The sequence below is a fragment of the Vidua macroura genome, chromosome 11, assembly GCF_024509145.1.
Source record: "Vidua macroura isolate BioBank_ID:100142 chromosome 11, ASM2450914v1, whole genome shotgun sequence".
Classification (NCBI taxonomy): Eukaryota; Metazoa; Chordata; class Aves; order Passeriformes; family Viduidae; genus Vidua; species Vidua macroura.
In genome coordinates, this window is record NC_071581.1 from 13747928 (window position 1) to 13767503 (window position 19576).

At 41.1% G+C, this 19576-nt stretch overlaps 1 protein-coding gene across 3 annotated transcripts in view; it reads left to right on the forward strand.

The window, feature by feature from the left end:
- The first annotated feature begins 19277 nt into the window (after positions 1-19277).
- Positions 19278-19576, forward strand: part of NFATC3 (nuclear factor of activated T cells 3) — a 64421-nt gene continuing 64122 nt past the window's right edge. For all 3 annotated transcript variants that reach the window (XM_053987282.1, XM_053987283.1, XM_053987284.1), the window contains exon 1: positions 19278-19544. In XM_053987282.1, the coding sequence (XP_053843257.1) occupies positions 19445-19544 (100 nt within the window). In that variant the 5' untranslated portion in view covers positions 19278-19444. The remainder of the gene's footprint in view (positions 19545-19576) is intronic.

Consider the following 19576-nt stretch of genomic DNA (forward strand, 5'->3'; position numbering starts at 1 on the left):
TGTGAAGAATTTACCATCTAAGAGAACATAGCTGAACAATAGCAGACAGGATATAACTACGAAGGGTGAAAGGTAGGGAGGAGCATAAAGCTGACTAACCCATTTTTCACAAGAGTAGAGGAGAAGCTGGAGTATATATTTTTGCACTTTTTGTGCTCTGTGATGAGGATGGATGTGGTGTAGGGGAGGAAGCTGGGGGATTCAGAATGGCCTCATGGTATCATCAAGACAAAGGAGAAAGAAAACCATTTTACAAAGCAGCTTAAAGAATGTGTTGTGGATGAACTTGTGAGCAGAAAGTTAAAATAGTCAGGGATCTGGAACTGGGGTCACATGAAGAATATTAATGTCAGCGGAAAATTATTTGTCATCTCCATTAGTGCTTTTATTGGTAATTTAGGTATGACTTCAAGATCCTGGATGATGTCCTAAATTCAGACCTACATACTATATACATGATAAGTATTGATGTACTTTCTTATATATGATTGTTGACAGGAGATTGTTTAACATGGAAAACAGCATTTTTTCAGGTTTCACTAGCTGAGTATAAAGCTTTAGACTGAATTACTTATAAAGGAGAAATGCTGGTTGAATTAGATGGATTACAGTAACATATTTTGGATCTAAGTTCTCACAAACTTAAAAGCTATTTAGCCAAGGAATTTTGCTCCAAGCTCTTTCTGTTTGAAATTTTTTAATTGTGTGCTTAAGAAGAAGGAACTGATATGCAGTAATTCATGGGGACTGCATGAGATTTTTCATGAAATGTATTGTATTTAACTGAGATGGAAGGTGAACTGAAGAATGCCAGAAAGGGGTACTGAATGACCATCAATTAAGGAAGTTGCTTACCTGTCCTTGAGTCTCGTAAATGTCTTGGAAGGACACTGTGTTTGAACTATGTTGCCATTATATTCTTGAACTAATTTTTCTTGAAACAACACACATTTCTCAGAGATACTCAAAGTTACTAATTAAATTCTTGTAGCATTGAATTCAAACCTGTTAAATTCTTTCTTTCTTGAAAGGGAAGTGGACATATAACTAAGGCAAGGGATGATGAAGGCTGACTTGACATCTCTTCTGAACACTTTAACTGACCTTTTCACATTCAGCAATAATTTCATGCCTTTACAGTTCCAGATCCTCTGTTAGAATAGATACACTATGTTATCAAGGCTCACATAATAGGCTGTGGTTCAAACCAAGGTATTGTGTCCTTGCCTTCTGCTTCTTACTGCAGCCTCTTTTGCTTCTTAGCTCCTCCCTTTTGCCAGCACAGACACTTGTGGTTGTTTTTATTTTTCAGCTGAATCAATTCCCTGATTTGATTCACTCTGGGACCAAACAAGTCTTAGTGGTGACACAACAGCAAGGATGGCACCTCAGTGAGAAATGGTACCTGGGAATGGAGACTGCCTAAAGAGGGCAAATGGAGACTGTTGGCCAGTATTAGTCACCAGGAAAGGTCAGAACAGCCAGAGCCTCATTAGCTTCAGGCCCAGAGAAATACCTCCCTGCAGTTTATGGGCAGCATTCATATTAGTCAAATGAGACTTGTAATTTTTTTGCATCAAATTATCCCTACAGATGATGAGGGTCATGGCAAAAGAGCCCTTCTGAACAAGGATATGGTACACTGGGAGACACTTTGCTTTGTAAGTTCTGTGATTTCTGGGAGCAGTTAAGACAAGTGTTATTTACATGTAATTGAAGTTGTGTTGTTAAAATACCAGTTAAAATGATTGGCTACTGGCAGAAGAGCTAGACTGAAACAGATCTCTGAGCTGGCTAATAATACTTCTCAAGTATTTATTCAGTTTTGTAGAACATCATGCACCCCTGCAATGAAATCTCTGCTGCAAGAGTTCTGCTAACAGCTGCTCTACAGCCAAGCTGGCTGTGCTTTCATGAGCTGTAGCTCTAAACATGCTACAGTGTCCATACACACTGGGGAGTTGTTGGGCCAGCATCTGCTTTATTGAGTGGTTAAAGTAGTTGTAGTTTAGGTGGACTAACCATTGATTTTTATGCATATGGCAGCAATACAAGTTTGTGATGGAAGTCTGCATTTCTGAGCCTAGGTAACAATTTTAGGGAAGACTGTATCTTTTAAGCCCTAATCATTTTATTACTTCTTGCTAGCTCTCAATAGGGATCATGGCAACTGATAAACAATTCACTCAAGTGTAGAATCTAAAATTAAATATCTTGTTTTACCTTCTTTATCCTCCCACTATTGTTTCCTGAAAATAAACATTTTGAAATCATTATTGAATCCACAGCCTATTTGTAAATGTTTGCCTGAGGAATTAGTGCTATGAAAGAGGTTTGGGTTAGTGTCTGTGTAGGCTGAAGTCCTCTGACTATGATTTGGATGCACTGTAGTCAAGTCAGTTTTAAAAGTGTGATGTGTGAAATTCTAGAAGAGTAGAGTGGAAATCTCCTGCCCCTGCATCACACTCTCAGTTCTGCAAGTGCAGCTGTGTGTACAACTATCTGGCCAGCTTGACTGGGGAACTGATGCAGAGTAAAAAACAAGCCTGCAAAAGAAAGTGGGTTTGTTAGGTGGAATTTTTTGATAACAAAGGAGCACTGCTGCCAGAAGAACCACTCAGGAACCTCCTTTTTGCCCCTCTGGGATGCCTTTGAACCAGGTTATATAGTTCATGGGCTACCCAGGGCCCCACAGTTCACATTACCAGATGCTTTGGACAATGTCTCAGTCCTAAATGAAAGATGAAAACAGATACCTTTTCAAGACAGAAGTGGCAGCTGGAAGTATTTAAAGGGTAGATATTGGCAACTACAAATGAGCTGAAATGGAAGCTAAGTGGATTCTTGTACGTCTAACAGATAAATAGCATTCTTGTACAAAGTGAGTTGTCTTTCCTGGAAGTAAGGTGCTCAGGCTTGTTTCTTGACTGGGTAACAGATGCTGTGCCTCTTCTCTATGCTATGCAAGGTAGCAACATTTAATACTTGGAGGGAAGTTAGTCTGCAGCAAAAAAAAAAAAAGTTGTGCCAATTCAAAGTGTGGACAAGAGAACAAATATATTTCATCCTGCAGCAGTTTTTGAGTTAACTGGTTTTAATTGTAAGAGATTATCTTTAAAATGGAACTGCCAGAGGCTAAACTTTGCAGATCATTAAATAGAAATACTTTTTTCCAAATGGCCATCAGTTCCTCTCTTTAAAGAAGCAGTTGCCTACTCCTATGATATTCTTAGTGAGATTTCACTCTTCTTCTAAATCACGGTATTCATTCACTTTCTATCAAGGTATTAATAGCCATGGTAACCAACTGTCAGTAGAACCTTGTCCAGTCCTGGGAGTAACAGGAGCCAACAAAAAGGAACATTTTTTTTTTTTTTCCTTTCTTTCCTATGGTTCTCTGATAGTTTGCCACAAAAATCAGATTATTTTGACAGAACCAGAGTAGGGAGTGGCTCCATGTGTAGTCAGACTGGCAGATCTGAGAGGACTGGCAGCTATAGGGGGTGTGAAGGAATTCATCTCTTAATACAGACCAGCTGCACAACTCTGACCATGTGCTGAAATTCAGTAATACTCCATCTCAGATCAAGGCAGGGGAGATGGAGATTCTGTTCTCAAAGTCCCTTGTGATACAGAAGCCAAATAAATGTTCAGCTTATGGTCTGTATGATTTCTGAATGATAAACTTGAAGTTCTGATTGCTCTAGACAGGCAGATGAGTCTGATCCTTTGCCTTCACTTAACTGCGAATGCAGCCAAGGTTTGCAGAGCAATCCTCTCTACTGAACTGGTCCCAAACAGCATAGGGGATGAAAAAGCCAAGGGGAAGGGAAAGGTCCAGGGGAGAGAATTCAAAAAAAATTGTTCCAGGATTCACACTAACCTTTTTTCACTACTCTTTGATGCTGCTCCTGAGAATTTATTATTTTCTAAATGAATGAGGTGATGACATCTTGAACAATATGCCTTCCTGAGGAGTCCAGGTATTTCTCACAGCTGCTGGGATAGGTGACAGACAAACTACACAGTTATCTGTGAGCTATGTAACATATATCTAGGAAAGCATATAAACTTTTGGGACATTATTCACACTTGAAGGCAGATTGGCAAAAATAATGCAGTTGGCTCCAGTCTCCACGTTCCTGCCACATCTATATAAGCCTAGATAAGATAGAAGCTCTTTTAAAAGGATTTATGCATTTGAGTTTTCTTCTGGCTCCAGATTTTTGTCTATAGATTAAAAAAACACAAGCATGAAGGATTACCAAGAGTCATTTCTGAAGGAAAATATTTGGGAGGGGAGGAACAAAACAAAAATGTGCCTCTGTTCCCTAAAACAAAAGCATATTCTTTGGAATCTCTTTATAGAGTTCTAAATAGGGAGCATATAGCCTGGTCAGTATGTGAACGGTACTTAGTCTAGTCCCACTGCCCTTCAGAAAATACACCAGGCCCTGGAAGTATCACTGGAGAGGCAGATATGACCTGTAAAAAGACTAAGTGTTAGGGATTACCTCCTACCTCTTGGAAAAACAAGTACTCTATTATATAGAGTAATAACTCAGTCCTCTATTTATAAAAGTGGGGAATGAGCAGCTGCCTAACAGCTCTTTCTTGTGTGTTATGGAGCCTTTAAAATTCAGTCTATGAATTTTTACATACAAATACCTGTATTGTGTATCTGGCTTGGGGACAGCAAACATACTGAATCTTGGAAATTTGTACATTCATGTAGGGTTATAAAATATTCTGCATATTTAATTTTTTAATTTTCTAATAAACTGCAAGAGTCAGTAACAACAAGCTTGTTCATACAAAAGCAGTGTGAAATTGCAACCTTATCCAGGGTGGGAGAGAGAAGGAGAGACCATGGAGGGCTGTGTGTGACCCTTTTTAAGTGTGTATCTCCTTGGTCCTAATAATGCAATTCTGATTTATAGGTGGATCAGGGAGCTTTTGCAGGTTAAAACCTGTATTCTCCACATCACTGCCAGCCCCCTCCAAACAGTTCTTTGAGGGCAACAAGGCAGAAAGAAAAGGAAGGAACAAGGAGCCTGGAGACAAGGATGGTTTAAGACAGAACTGCTGGCAAAAGCAGCATTTATGTGTCCTGTAGATGCTAGCTACCTTTGTTGATGTGGATGTCTGTGACATTGGAAATATTAAAGACTTCCCAGCAGAGCTAGGCCAAGGAAATATAAACCAAACCCATTTGTTTCAGGACAAAAAAACCCCTGCTCTATCGAAAGGGAGAATGGCCGTTATGAAAGATGTGATTTCTTCAGCTGCCTCTGGTGAGGCAGAGCATTCAAAATTTGCATGTACACCATGGCCCTTCCCTGCATGTATGTGTATTTGTCATATAAAACTGTTGATAGAAAAATTTCAACAAGTCAAAGTAATTTAAAATTTCAAGTTTCGTTTTCATGACTAATATTAGAGGCTACATCCAACTGACTTAAAATGAAAAAAACTAAAAATATCTAGTCATTTTGGAAATGAAATGTAGTTTTTGGAGGTAATTTATTGATGGTAGACTACTTATTCCATTTGTTGCTAACACCCAGTCCTACTGCTGTGTATGGTCAAGCTTCATCTCTAGGCACTGTCATAAGAACTTGGTGGGTGTCAGAGTTACAATTCAAGTCAACTGAGAGGCATTTTTGATTTTGTGCCAAGTAACTAAAAATCAGAACAAAAGTTGTATTTCCAGTTGAATATATGGGGACTTTTTAATCTTGTAAAATGAAAACAATTCTCTCTTCTTTAACTGCATGCAACTTTTCAGTGTTAAGCAAAATTTTACATTACTATCCCATTGTCTCTCCCTCTCACAAGAGGCAAAGTGAGTTTACGTAGGATGAAAGTCTCACCATAATCTTCTATTTTTAGAACTGAACTTTTTCCCCACAACTCCTGAAGACAAAACACCATGTGTGAGGTTGACTACTCTCATCATATTCCAGCTGAGACCAGAAATAAAAGAGCCAACATCACATATAAGCCTTTTTCTCACAAGACTTAAAGCTCTTTTTTTTCTGATAGAAAGCATTCAGATTGATTTTCCAAACTCTTAGATGTTTATCTAAACTATACCCACATTTTTTAACCTTTTGTAGCTTTCCTTATATCTGAGACTAAAAACTACATTCATCAGGGCCATGCCTTAGAACAACAATCATCCCTAGTGGATAAATTGTTTGTTTTCAGAGTTACTGCTATGAATTGTGAGGAGGGGAAAAGTTGATGAATTTTTGACTGAGTATTTTAAAGATTCTCTCTTATTTGAACTAAGCTTTAGCCTGTTTTTCCTGATGTACTATTTCATATACATCCTTCTGACAATGATCCTTTAAAGTGATTATTCTTTTCTTTACTGCATGTAAAATGTCTTTAAAACAAATGTTAACATGAGGAAATTCTATAGCAAACAGTTCAATGGCCCTGTATTTTTCACTTCAAATAAGCCTCATCGTTTACTGTTCAGATTCATTTTCTCCAGGTTTCATTGCTGATCAGCCTCATCACAGCTTTTCTTCTAAAGCCACTGTACAGCAATGTATCCACAGCATTTCTCCTGGAGATATCATCTGTTCATCCTTCATATGCTCATTCAGGGGGTTTTTCCTGCTTGTGGGACTCATGGATGACTCAGTGCTGGAGCGTTTCTCTGGGGCTGCTGCCTGCCGTGGGCATGGCCAGTGACCAGGGCTGCTCCTGTGGTTTTGTCTCATGACACACAGCACTTGGCAGCAGTACTAACTTTAGACATCCTTGGTCTGTGTTCTTGCTGCAGCCTCTGCCCCATCCCCGCGTGGCGGTGCTGACACAGCTCTTTGTGGGGCCACGCTGTGATCTGATCAGGGGAACTCACCCAGCCCTAACAATCCTCCCCTCTCCCCTCAAATAAAGCCCCAAGCTGGGTCAGTTCCCTTGGTCTGGCTCACGGGGTGGTCTCACAAATGGTTCTGCTGAGGCAGCTGAGCAGATGGGATGCTTGCAGGGCACAGAGGGAAGGAGCAAACCATTACACTGGCATTGCCTAACACCATATTCTTATAAGCCTCAGAGTACAAACAGATGCAAATATTAAATTTATTTCCTAATACTTGTAGTTATAACTGCAATCTACCTTAATGGCTAGGTTACTGGTTTTAAGGGAGGAGGTTTTGAGACGTATGTGTTAAAACTTATCACATAGCCTAAATTAATTTATTTATTCAAATCGATTAAAACATTGTTAGAGAAAAATCTGTACTTAATACACCCCAGCTGGCATTAATGGCAATCTAAGTAACTGGTGTGGATCAAAGCATTGCTTCTTTTGCTAATTATTCTTTAATTGCTGGCCTAATACCATCTTTGGTTTGTTATCTGGCACAGTAGAGATACATGTTTAAAACAGCAACAAAGGTCCTGCAAATGGGGTCAGGTCTGGCTCTGTTCCCTGGATTAGAGTGTGCTCTGGCATGCAGTCAAATTGAACCAATTCCAGTGATTTCTGTACTGTACCTGACTTGGGCTGGCTTTTCCTGCAAGTCTTGCAGGTCAGAAACCTGTGATTATGCCTTTGCTGCCCTGCATTCATTCTCCATGTATTGTTCTTTGATCAAACCTTCAGATATTCCATGGTTTAAATGCTTTTTTTTTTTTTCTCCCACCACTCTGCAGTTTGGCACAAGGCAAGCAATTGACAATTTCTGTTGAAGCAACAGGTTCATCCTTAATAGTACCTTATTTTTGAAACTGGATGTGTTCAGTTGATACAAATTGCTCTTTTTGTTTTAGTTTTATGGAGTAGGTGTGGAGACACAACAATAGAGGAACAGGAAAAGGTTACATGCAAAGCCCTGTCTTTTACATGTTTGTTGTGGCCTCATTGCAAAATTGGTGCATCATGACAGAGCTCTGGTACACACCCATCAAATACCTCAGAGAATTGGCTCTGAGGCATAGGCAGGTGGGCTGCTGGTGAAGAAATCTAAGGTGATAAAGTTATGACTGAGATACAGGTTCCATCCTGATTTTCACAGGGAAAGAGCTTCAGTTTAAGCTGTGTGGGTAATGTGACTTATTTAAATAGTGACTGCAAGGGAGTGTCACTGAGTGAGTTGTGGGTGCCTGGCAGAGGCCACCCCTTCCCCGAGCCATCCCACCAGGACATGCATCCCCGGGAGGGAACAGCCACTGGCCGAGCTGAGTTGAGCTGAAAAACCTGCTTCCAAAGAAAATGACTCCATTCCCACCTTGTTCTGCCCCAGGCAGAAAATTAACACAGCAAAAGTGAGTGAGACATTTCCATCCGGTTTAGTGAGTTTAGGCAGTTCTCATACAAGGGGGTCATAGGGAAGAAAGTGTGTGGAAACCCCCCCTTTCCACACGGGGAAATGTCCAGCTGGAGCAGCGATCCCACTGCACCTTTACTGTGCTGCTTCCAGCAAACCACTTCTAACAAGTCAGGCTGGGCCATTTGTGACTTTGCTGCTGAAAGATGTTACTGTTCCCATGTTGGAAGTATCAGGTTTGGTGAGGTTTCATCCGTTTAATTTACTACCTGTCCAAAGCTAATTATAGTCATGTCTCTCTCCAGACTGCGGGCTCCGGGGCTCCCAGCAGGGTGGTTAACCACAGAACGCTGAGGGTCCCAGGGCCTCTCTAGGACCTCCTCTCAAACGAGCCTGAAGCTGAGCTGGCCGAGGTCCCTCCCTGGTGCCACCGACGCTGCCGGATAATGAGCCACTTCAGGGAGCTGAGACAAAAAGTTGCTTTCTTTGGAGCACGAGCGTTTCGCTGGCTGAGCTCCCTGAGCTGCCCCAGCGCGCAGCGCTCGCATCAGCACAAATCGCCCAGCAGCCCAGGCAGGGTGGAGGGCCGGGCTGCGGCAACCGTAAATTAGGTTGGCTTAAGGTGTTAGAGAAAAACACCCTGAATGGAAGCAGAAAAAATAGAAAAACTTCCCTTCCAGAATACTGTTTTTCTTGAGCAATTGAGCCACTACTGAGAAATGCAAGGATATTAAGTACAAAAGAATTTAAATCCTACATAATTCTAATTGAATTTTTAATTTTCAGTCATATTTGGGCAAGTTAAGTTATAAATGTTGAAGTAGATTTCCCAAAAAAGGGATTATTTCCACCCCTTCTCTTTTGTTTAAATACCTGTCATTCTGGTGATATTATGGGTTAATTAGTTTATTTTCTGAAATGTATTTCTGGAATATTTTCCCTTTAACTACTTCAACCCATAACCTCATGTTCTGAGAGTTACTTAACCTTTGGTCTTGTACAGTTTACTGGAAACCATTCCTTTCCTTTTAGGATTTCTTATTTGTGATTCCCTTAGCAATATAAACCACATATAGCTACTATTTCCTAACATGAAGCCTCACACAGACAATTGATGTTAAAGTTAATTAACAGAAGAGTTTTAGATATTTCACAAAGTTATTGACACCAGAAATGCTGTACCTTAATGCCAAATGCTTGCCATCATTTACTGTAAGAAAAGATTGTTATCTCAGATTAAAAGCATATTAAAAACTAGATCAAATTTCTTTTCCAACTAAAAGACTACTATAGGAAAGGGTTAACATCGCTATCCTATATGTAGTTCTATGTCTGAAAAAGTTTGGATTTCTTTCAAGTTCTGCTCTAACATTTATTGGCTTACAAATGTTTTCTACACCAATTTTAAAGCTTATTTTTAAACTCTTACAATCAATTTTATTACAGCCTCAATATTATTTGTCAGGGAATTCCCAATGAGAAAAAGTCCAAGAAATCCAGTAAGACTATTTTAATACTCTGAAGGTATATAAATACCAATGTTTAAACTATTTTTAGTTTGATCTTTTGTCCAATTCACTGGTCTGTACCAATTGTTTTGAACCAAGCACAGTCAGAGCCTGGTAGCCAGTTGGACTGGGTTTACAACTTTGGAAGCTGCTTAGACAAATAAGTTTCATGTACTGTCTTGACTGGAAAATATTCATTTTCAGTTTATGGTCATACTGTAGCAGACACACCACTCCCTTTGTGATAATAAATACAAAACTGCATTCTGTGATATGGATCTTTAATACATTGACTGTTTTTGGAAGGTGCTACTGTAAAAAAATTTTAAAGCATAAAATGCACTTTTTTTAAACACAGATAAAACTTGGAGCAAGCAATGTCCCATTTGGTGCCTCTGGTGCTTTAGAAGGCTTTTCCTTTTAATGTTTCTTGAACAACTGTATAAACCCAGAGGATTAGAGTCTGCTGCAGGAGAGCACCAAGAAGGGCAGCTGTTGTTCTCTTCAGCATTTTTTTGCTGAGCCATCAGGACAGCTTAATGCTACTACATGCTAAAAAAGTCATGCATTATAGTGATTGTGGGTACATCCAGGCATGCTGAGTCCCTGCCCAGCTGAAACCACTCCACGGCCAATTGATTGTTTCTTCTTTTTAATTGTGCAAAACTGGAGAAGATGTGTATGTTTGAGTTATAATGGAAAGCTAAGTAGCAGATTCCAGAGACCTTTTCTTATCTGAGTATATTTAGTTCAGCAAAAGTGTTTATTAAGTTAAAGCAGAGATTTCTTTAACTAATTACTAGCACCTCCCTGTCTGTATTGTACCCATCATTGTGGAGGTGGCCAGTTTCTATTATCTTATATTCTTTACTTCAAATGTTACTACCTGGATGTAACTACTATTATGATATTTTATCCTAACAATCACAGAAACCAGAAGTAAATGACAAAATTGGAGAGTAGGCTGAACACTGAGCAATTTTCTGATGATACATTTTGCAATTGTTGTCTGCATTCTGATTAATCAACAGATTGTGAACTTCACTGTCAAAAAATGCTTTATAAAAAAAGTCAGACTGAATAAAAAAAAAACTGAATAGTTAATTGTTTTTCCCAGCAGCCAGTGCAGCCTTGAATGCTTTAAATGTTAACTAGCCAACATTTTGAATGATAAAGGCACGACATTTTGTACAGATAATCATATTTTCAGTCTGTCAAAGTCAAGCTATTATAATGCTCAAAAAACCATTATGCAATGAAATACACGAGAAAAAATATTTTGAACACTCTAAAGTATGTATCATTTTAGAATGGAGGTATTCTGTATTTTAACATTAATTCTTAATGTAATGGATTATAGAATTGTTTTAGACAATTTCCATTTTTTAATGGGAAGGTAATCTATTTACGTTTGGTACAGACCTCCCAGAATTATTTACCGATCAAATAATATCATGATGTTGAATTTAACAAGTTTAGCCTTTTCTCCTACTGGTTTTCTTAATGGGAAAATATTTGTAGCTTATTGGTGTTATTTCTTCTTAACATATAGGAACACCAGACCCTGGTCTCCAAAGGAGTAAGCAGGTCAAACATTTCATTTTGTATTTGTAAGACAGATGATTTGTGCATATTCAGGCATCTGTGGCCTTTTTGATAATGAAAGCAAAAAGACTGATCATATGATTTGGTTTTGCTCGATGATTAAATGACATGAACCCTTGCAATAAGATTTCTAGTTTGAATACATGTTAAAAATCCATTTTATCTGAGCATTCATTTAAACTCTGTTGTTTTGTTCAATATAAATTACCAGCCAAACCATTCTTTATATACATATCTGATGAATATATATATATATAAGATCTGCAAATACAGGAAAACAAAATTAATTTTAATGGGTGAACCTTTACTGAGTAATATTCTTCCAGAGCTGACTGGGATCACTTTATTAATTGAATTGCTCATTCTCCAGCTAGGAAAAATACTGAAATAGTATTTAATCAGTTATTCCTTTCTGTGTGTTGTCTTTTCTACTTAGCATAAATTTTTAATATACAGCAGTACCTTTATCCCAATCCACTCTGCCAATACATAAGGAGCTAGAGGATGCAGCTAAACATATTCTTGGGAAAGGGTTATGGTAGAAAGATAAGGATCAGGACCAGCAGCATATCAGATGACTGACTGTAATGAGGATTGATTCTGTGACCAAATCAAATAGTTAAAGCTCCCAGCCCTTGCTCTGTCAAAGAACCAACCCTCTTACATGCTGCAATCTGGACATCAAGCCAGGCGGAAACTCAGTCAACTAAAAAATGGAGAGGCAAGAGCAGCTAATGAAAACCGCCCCTCTACTCCAATGCAAAGGCAAAAATAAACGTAGACCACCTGGCTGGCCTGTTTGACTTTAGACTGGGATGGATTACAGCAAAAAAGACACATAAGCACCTGCAACAGCTGGGGTATGGCAGTCGTGTTCCACATGTTACCTCTCAGCTGAATCCTGTTGTGTCCAAATTAAGATGTTGAGTCAGAAAGCTCATTAGGTACAGACTAAGCAAGGGGTGTGAGCATACGTGCTCTAAGTACTGCACAATGGATCCACAGAGGAAAGGTGGAAGTCTGAGATCCAACCTGCCAGGGAGCCTTTAAAGTTTTCCACCCCACTGGAACCTATTGTTTCATGTTGGCTCAGCCTGATCTGAATCAAGGACACGAGAGTGGTTTGCACAGGGCTGACAGTCCTGCCCACTCAAGAGTGAGCCCAATTGGCTTCCTATGGAAACCCGGGAACAGGCATATCAAGAAAAGTTTAATAATACATTTATTCTAGTTGCTTATTCTGAATTATAGTGAAAAGCTGTAATGAGGGAAAATACTCTTTTTCTGCTCCTGAAGATAGTTAAAATACTGATGAAGAAACATTGATTTGTGGATAAGCAAAGTCTATGTACCATTTATGAAATTACAGTATATAAGGAGGGATGACTTAAGCATGTAAGATTGTGGTTATACCTAAGCTAATCAAAGGATACCAAATGTATATATGAAATACAGAAAAACCATTGCACCTTCAACTGCACGTGCATTACACTTGAACAAAACAGAACCATTCCACAGAAGGACCATAGTATTTATAGATCCTAGGACAGAATAGCCAAAGGCTCAGCTGAGGACTTGGGTTCCATTTTGCTACAACAGTTGTGTGATGCTTCTCCTTGTCCAGCCCAAATCATCTGGCCAGGCTGCTTAAATGTTCAAATGGAGTGTATAAGAAGTATTCCAGACCTGAGAGTCCTTACTCAGATGCATTTGCAATCTAAGTGAAAAGAGGAACAGAAGTTGTATTACCCTCACCTTAGAGGGAAACTAAGGCAATGTTTTATGTCTATGTAAATAGCAAGTTACTTGTGCCCCTCTAAAGTCTGAAAATTAGACTGCACAAAAGGGGAAGCTTGGAACAGAGCCCATATTTTCTGTATCTCAGTACTGTACAAGAGGACTGTCTGCTGGCTAGTGAACAGTAAAAAATGAAAGGTAAAACTTGGAAAAGTAAGTAAAATGCCATCTTAGTCTTTTTTTTTTCCCAGCCTAAGAGCTTTTAAGAAACCTCATTTGTGTTTCCACAAATATTTATCTTATGCAAACATCACTATGCATTAAAGGAGTTTGTTCTTGTTCTGGTAGCAATCTCAGTTGTCATCTGATTTCACTCACAAACCACTTTAGGCTTTGTAATAAGACTCTAAGGTATCTGTAAAAGCAATCATTTCAGAAGCAAGTACTTGTGCCTGGAGTGTCCTTATATACTGGTATCAGTAATAATGCAGCTGGTAATTTTACTTTGCTTTCACTCAAAGATCTGAGAGCAAAATACTATGAATATAAAGTCTGTGAGGAGAGCCATGCAGTTCAGTGCCAGATTTCTAGACCCTCTTAGTCTTTTCAACATGTGTGATGGTAACCTCCAAATGGGAGGATTGCAACCTCCTCTGTAAAACTCTAGAAATATAACACAGCAGCAAACTTTATGAAGTAATGTCTGCTTTACATGGCATGTTGAACAAATAATAAAGCAAAGCAATGATTGTTTAATGTAAAAGTATATTGAGGAGAAATATATTAAAGTGTATTTAATATGACTGCAGTAGGTTTCAGAGAGTGATGAAATTTATGGGGAAAACTATAAAATGGTTAAATGAGACTGTGACCTCATTAAGTGTTTATGTGGGTATGTTTTTGTCAACACACACCTTGTTGGCAATTTTTTTTTTAACTTTGTGATCTTGCTATTACAAATGCCCCATTGATCAAACACCAAGCTCAAGATCTAGAGAGGAGTGTTGTAACTAAGCCATGACATAGGAAAACTTAAAAGGGTGACTGTAGATTTTCACTGAAAATTTATCAAAGTTCAGTCAAATTATTGTCTTTTACTCTATTTTTTGCTACTGTGTATTCTAATGCCTGAATTAGCACAACTCCTAATTTTGCTAGAAAACTTTCCAATGCTATGCAATCTACTTTGTTTTTGTTTTGCTTTTAATTCCCCAACGGCAGAAGTTTCATATTTCACCCAAGCACTGGTAATTAGCCAAGGAAATTATTTAAAATGCCAGATGTCACCTATTAAATATAAATAACCTATGACCTTGTGTGCAGAATGCAAGCCTCTTTCCTATATGACTGCTGAATTTAATCTTCTTCAACACAGGCTCTATACTGAAATATTATCTTCTGTAGAACACCATTCTGCTTGCTTAAACAATGGATGTGCCTTGTTAGTGTTAGGAAGAGACATGAAGGCTATGATAATTTTGTTTGTATGCCATTTGCAAATGAATTTAAGGATAGCAAGTATACACATTGAGCAAAAAATATCCCTTGTTGTACTTACTCATGCTTTCTTCAATAGCAGCTGTAAAAGGCATAACCATTGCTGCAGCCAAGGAACACTATCTGCTCAATCCAGGAGTCTTTCTCTGGGCTCCCTCATCTGCCCTTTCTCTGCCATGCTGGTGTGTGGGGCTTTTAAACAGGTCCAGATTCAACCACAAACAGGAATGAGATCAAGCACAAGAAATGCAACCTTCTGTGTTATATTCCTAATTCGAGGCTGTTTGGTTGATTGAATCATGCAGAACGAATGCCTGACCATGCATCTTGCAAAGCCTATTCTGGCTACAATTGCACAGCTGGCTTTGATTTTCTGCCCATAGGAAGGGGGGAGGAATCCCTATTACTCCAACACAAATACAGATCTGGGATGTGGCTGCAGATCCAGAATTCCTAGCTATCCAGCATCGGATGATGTGTGGAAAATAAAACACAGCATAGTGTAGCCCTCAGGTTTTTGGAGCCGAAAGTCACAACACGCCTAAAAAATAGCCACAGTTTGGAAAGGATTCAAATACCACAGGAAGCACGTTCCTTCCTTCTCGAGTCACATGCAATAACTCCAGCTCCTGACCAGATCAAGGTGTATCCCCATCTGGATGCAATAATACAGCCTAGAAGTAAAAAGGACAGAAACCACCTATGCATATTAAATAAATGAATAAATAAAGGAAACTTCTCCTCACAAAACCACAAGTGAAATAAAGTTGCCCTTGTTACTGTCACCGTTTCATTTCTCAGTAGCCAACAAAAGCCAAATCAGCCATCCATGCCCTGGACCTCAAGCCCAGAGGTTGACATAATTCCCTGGAAATTGATGTGAGCTCGCTCACGTCAGTTGTTTTACCACCTCGCTCCCAGTCACACCCCAATTGCTCTTTAGCTGTGTAGAAGAGGTTTGAAGGTGTATTTCTCTTTACGGTTTCAAATGCAGAAAGGATGTGCTTTCTGGTGCAGTACAACAGAGTCAGCAAAATGAAAGCTATGGTGAAGACAAGACAAAAAGAAAGAATGATGTTGGCAATAGAAGTACTGAACTCAAAGACATACATCTGCTTTTGAAGTAAAAACCTTTATAAAGTTTACTGTAAATAACTTACAATACCACCTTATTTTTACATATTCTCTAAATTTTTACCTTGTTAGCTAGGTGGTCACGTCATAACCAATTACCCTGTTTATTTTAGGACATATAGTCCATTTTCTTTTTCAATGGAGAGCAGTAGGTAGGACTAAAAGCAATACCTAATGCCCTGCTTATATCATGGCTTTCTGAATTAATAGTGGAGACAAGAAAAAGGGGAGACAAGATTTATTTTACAGTTAAGGGAAACGAACAAGTCATCAATAATAAAATATTTCATTTAGCATATTCATTAGAAATATAAGCATCTTATCAAAGAATATGGATCAAATACTTGTGTTCAAATCCATCCTTATGAAGAGAACAAGTTTGATTGTACTTCTCACCGAGGACATGCATAATGAATAATCTACTAGTATAACAGAACAGGAAACTGCTGTGGTTGCTCCATTTGCTGTAATCTGACACAATTATTTAACAATAAGACAAAGTCTAATTCAGCTGCTTTGAAAAGCAAAAGATTACCCCCAAGTTTTTAGACAAAAATTAGCTGCTAAATGTCATTTTATGTATAGTGTATTTTACTGACTCGTTCATTGTAGATCTGTTTTCATTCAAGAATGTATGAGGGTTTTTCTTAACCACAGTTAATCCAATTACACATACTTTTCCAGCTTGTCTTGCTACGTGACCTTGGATTTAGAGATAAAAAGAGGCTACAGGCCAACTGGCTGTGAGCTCCTTACAAAGGTTTGGGCTTCCTTCAGAAAAGGGAACTGTCTACCCTAAGAAGAGTATGAATCTTTGGTTTAAGTGTCGTAAGAACAGTAGCTGTAGCTGCTCATGTATTTTCAGTAAAGAAATAGCTAGTGGTGTGTGGGAAGTGATAATGGCAAAGACAGTGCTTTACAAGATAAGTAAAAAACATATGGCTGCTTTTGCACTAGAAGCAACTTCCCATTTTGGGCAAACTTGGGCAAACTCCTGCTGTCCCAAGTTCTGCAAAGTATTTTTTAATATGATGTGTTCTGTTTCCTTTAGAATTGCAATGTCACAAAGTAGCTTTTCATTTAGGTTTGCTTTCTTCAGCCCAGATTACTGACCTTCCTCAGAAGTGCACAGAGAGACAGAATTCACTGCACTCTCTTAAGAGCCTCTGGATTGAGGATTATTCACTGTAGCTAATTCCTCTTCACATGAGCCTTCTTGTCTCACTTTCATTCACAGGCTCTAAAGAGAACATCCAGGTACAAATACATGCCTGGGATTATGACATGCCTGTTGGGATCTGTCTCAACAGCAACAAATATGGAAAGACACTGTGCATAGAAACAGTTAACAATATTAATCTGGAGATGGCCATAGAGTCACAACACACTAACTAGTTCAGATGTTTTTTTAACTGAGTAATGAAACCTTAGAGGTAGCGATGATATTTCTGGTTAATATGAGTCTCACATCCCATAACAAATTAAACTGTGAATATTACAGAACTGGCTATAAGCAAACTTTACTAATTGTGAGTAGTAGTTTAAATCCCATCAATGCCCAAGTTTCAGCACAAACCTAAAATCTTCCTAGATCATTAGGGATTAATATTTTACACAGTGACTGTTTCATTAAGTTAGAACCATAGAATAGACTCACAGAATCATTTAGGTTGGAAAAGACCTCCAAGATGATTGAGTCCAGCCTTTGACCAATCACCACCTTGTCAACCAGCCCAGAGCACTGAGTGCCTTGTCCAGTCATTCCTTGGACGCCTATAGGAATGGTGATTCCACCATCCCCCTGGGCACCCCCTTCCCATGCCTGACAACCCTTTCCATGGACAAATTCTTCCTGATGTCCAACCTGAACCTCTCCTAGCATAGCTGAAGACCATGTCCTCTCATCCTGTTGCTGATTGCCTGTGAGAAGAGGCTGATCCCCACCTGGCTACACCCTCCTTCATGAGATTATAGAAAAAGGATAAAGTCACCCCTGAGCCTCCTCCTCTCCAGGCTGAACCCCAGCTCCCTCAGCCACTCCTCACAGGACCTGTGCTCCAGACCCTTCACCAGTTCTGTTGCTGTTCTCTGGACATGCTCCAGCACCTCAATGTCTTTTTTGAAGTGAGGGGCCCAGAACTGGACACAGTTGACATTGCATGTGACTCAAGTATTACGCTCCCCTCAAGTTGCTGTATGACTTCTTAGAGTGCAAATTCCAGACACATCAGGACAGTTACAGTTTTTATGCTGCCATCTCCTGCAGGGAACAGATGCTTATGCTGCAAGAACAAGTTCTACTTTTTTTTTCCCCTTCATCTTTTCATCTTAGTGCAAGGCAAAACTATAGATTATGGTATGTTATCATGCAGGCAGAGCACCCTGAAGCTTCTGTGATCTTCCTGCTGACTGCTGGGCTCCCTTCATTGACGATATACATGGCTAAGGAATATTTTAATTAGTTTCCTTATAGTTAAAAACTTTTAGATGCAGATCTTACAAAATGCAAGACTGAGAAGACACTATTCCACGCTTTAAAATTATTTTTGGAATTGGTTTTGGAGGAGAATTCCCCACAGTTCTACAGCCTTGGTGCAGCAGCTGTGGTGACCAGAAAGTGAAGTGCACGAGGAAGTGCCACAGTGCAAGCCAGGGTGGCTGGGCACTGGAACGGGCTCCCGAAGGAAGCGGTCACAGCACCAAACCTGCCAGAGTTCAAGGAGTGTTTGAACAAGGTTTTCAGACGCATGGTGGGGTTCTTGGGGTGTCCTGTGCAGGCCCAGGAGCTGGGGGATCTTTGTGGATCCCTTCCATTCTGTGGTTCTATGTTTGCTTGAGTGCCAGTGTTCCCACTGAGCCGGAAGACAAGTAGCCAACAGCTTTGAGTCCTGGAGCCAGCATTTGTTACCCAAGCGACATTCCTCAGCTTACGCCATCCTATCTAATTATTCATTAGCTGGTGCCAGGAGCACCACCTATTTACATGCGGTGTTTTAGAAAGTACCGCTCCGCACGCCGCAAGGGAGCTGTGCTCCTCTGCTCTGCCGTGGGGCCGTGTGCGCCGTGCAGGAGGGGTCACAGAGCGGCACCGGGAGCGGAGCGCAGCGGGCTCGGCGCGGGGCGGGCGCTGCTCGGCGGCGCCGGGACCGACACGTGGCACCGCGCCCCGCGCGCCGCCCCGCCCCCGCGCCGCTGGCCGCGCCCGATTGGGCGCCGAGCGCCAACTACAACTCCCGGCAGGCCCCGCGGCGCGGCGGGCGAGGCGGTCTAGCTCCCTCCGTCCCTCGGTGGCGCGGGCGGCGGTCACGGGCCGCTGTCGGTGCCGTGACGTCACCGCGGGAGGGACGGACGGAGGACGCACGGACGGACGGGGGAGGGCCGGGGTCGGGGGGAGGGCCCGGCGGGGCGGGCCGGGGCGGGGGGCGCTGCCCGGGGCGCGGCGCGGGGGCGGGTCCAGCCGCAGCCCGGAGTAGGCGCCCGCCCCCCCCCGAGTGACAGAAGCGCCCGGGCACCGGAGCTCGCGCTGGGGCCGCAGCTGCCGCTCGCGCCGCCGCCCCGCCTCCGGCCCCTCCGCCGCCCGGTGTTATGCGGCGGTCCTGAGGGGCGAGCGCAGCTCGGCAGGACCCGGCGCGGCCCTGAGGGGCGACGGGGTCTCGCTGCTCCTCGCCGGCCAAACCCATGACTACGGCAAACTGCGGCGCCACCGACGAGTTCGACTTCAGGCTGATCTTCGGCGAGGACGGGCAGCCCGGCCCCGGGCCGCCGCTGGGGCCCGCAGGTGCGCCCCGGGGCCGGGGGGGGTCGGTCGGG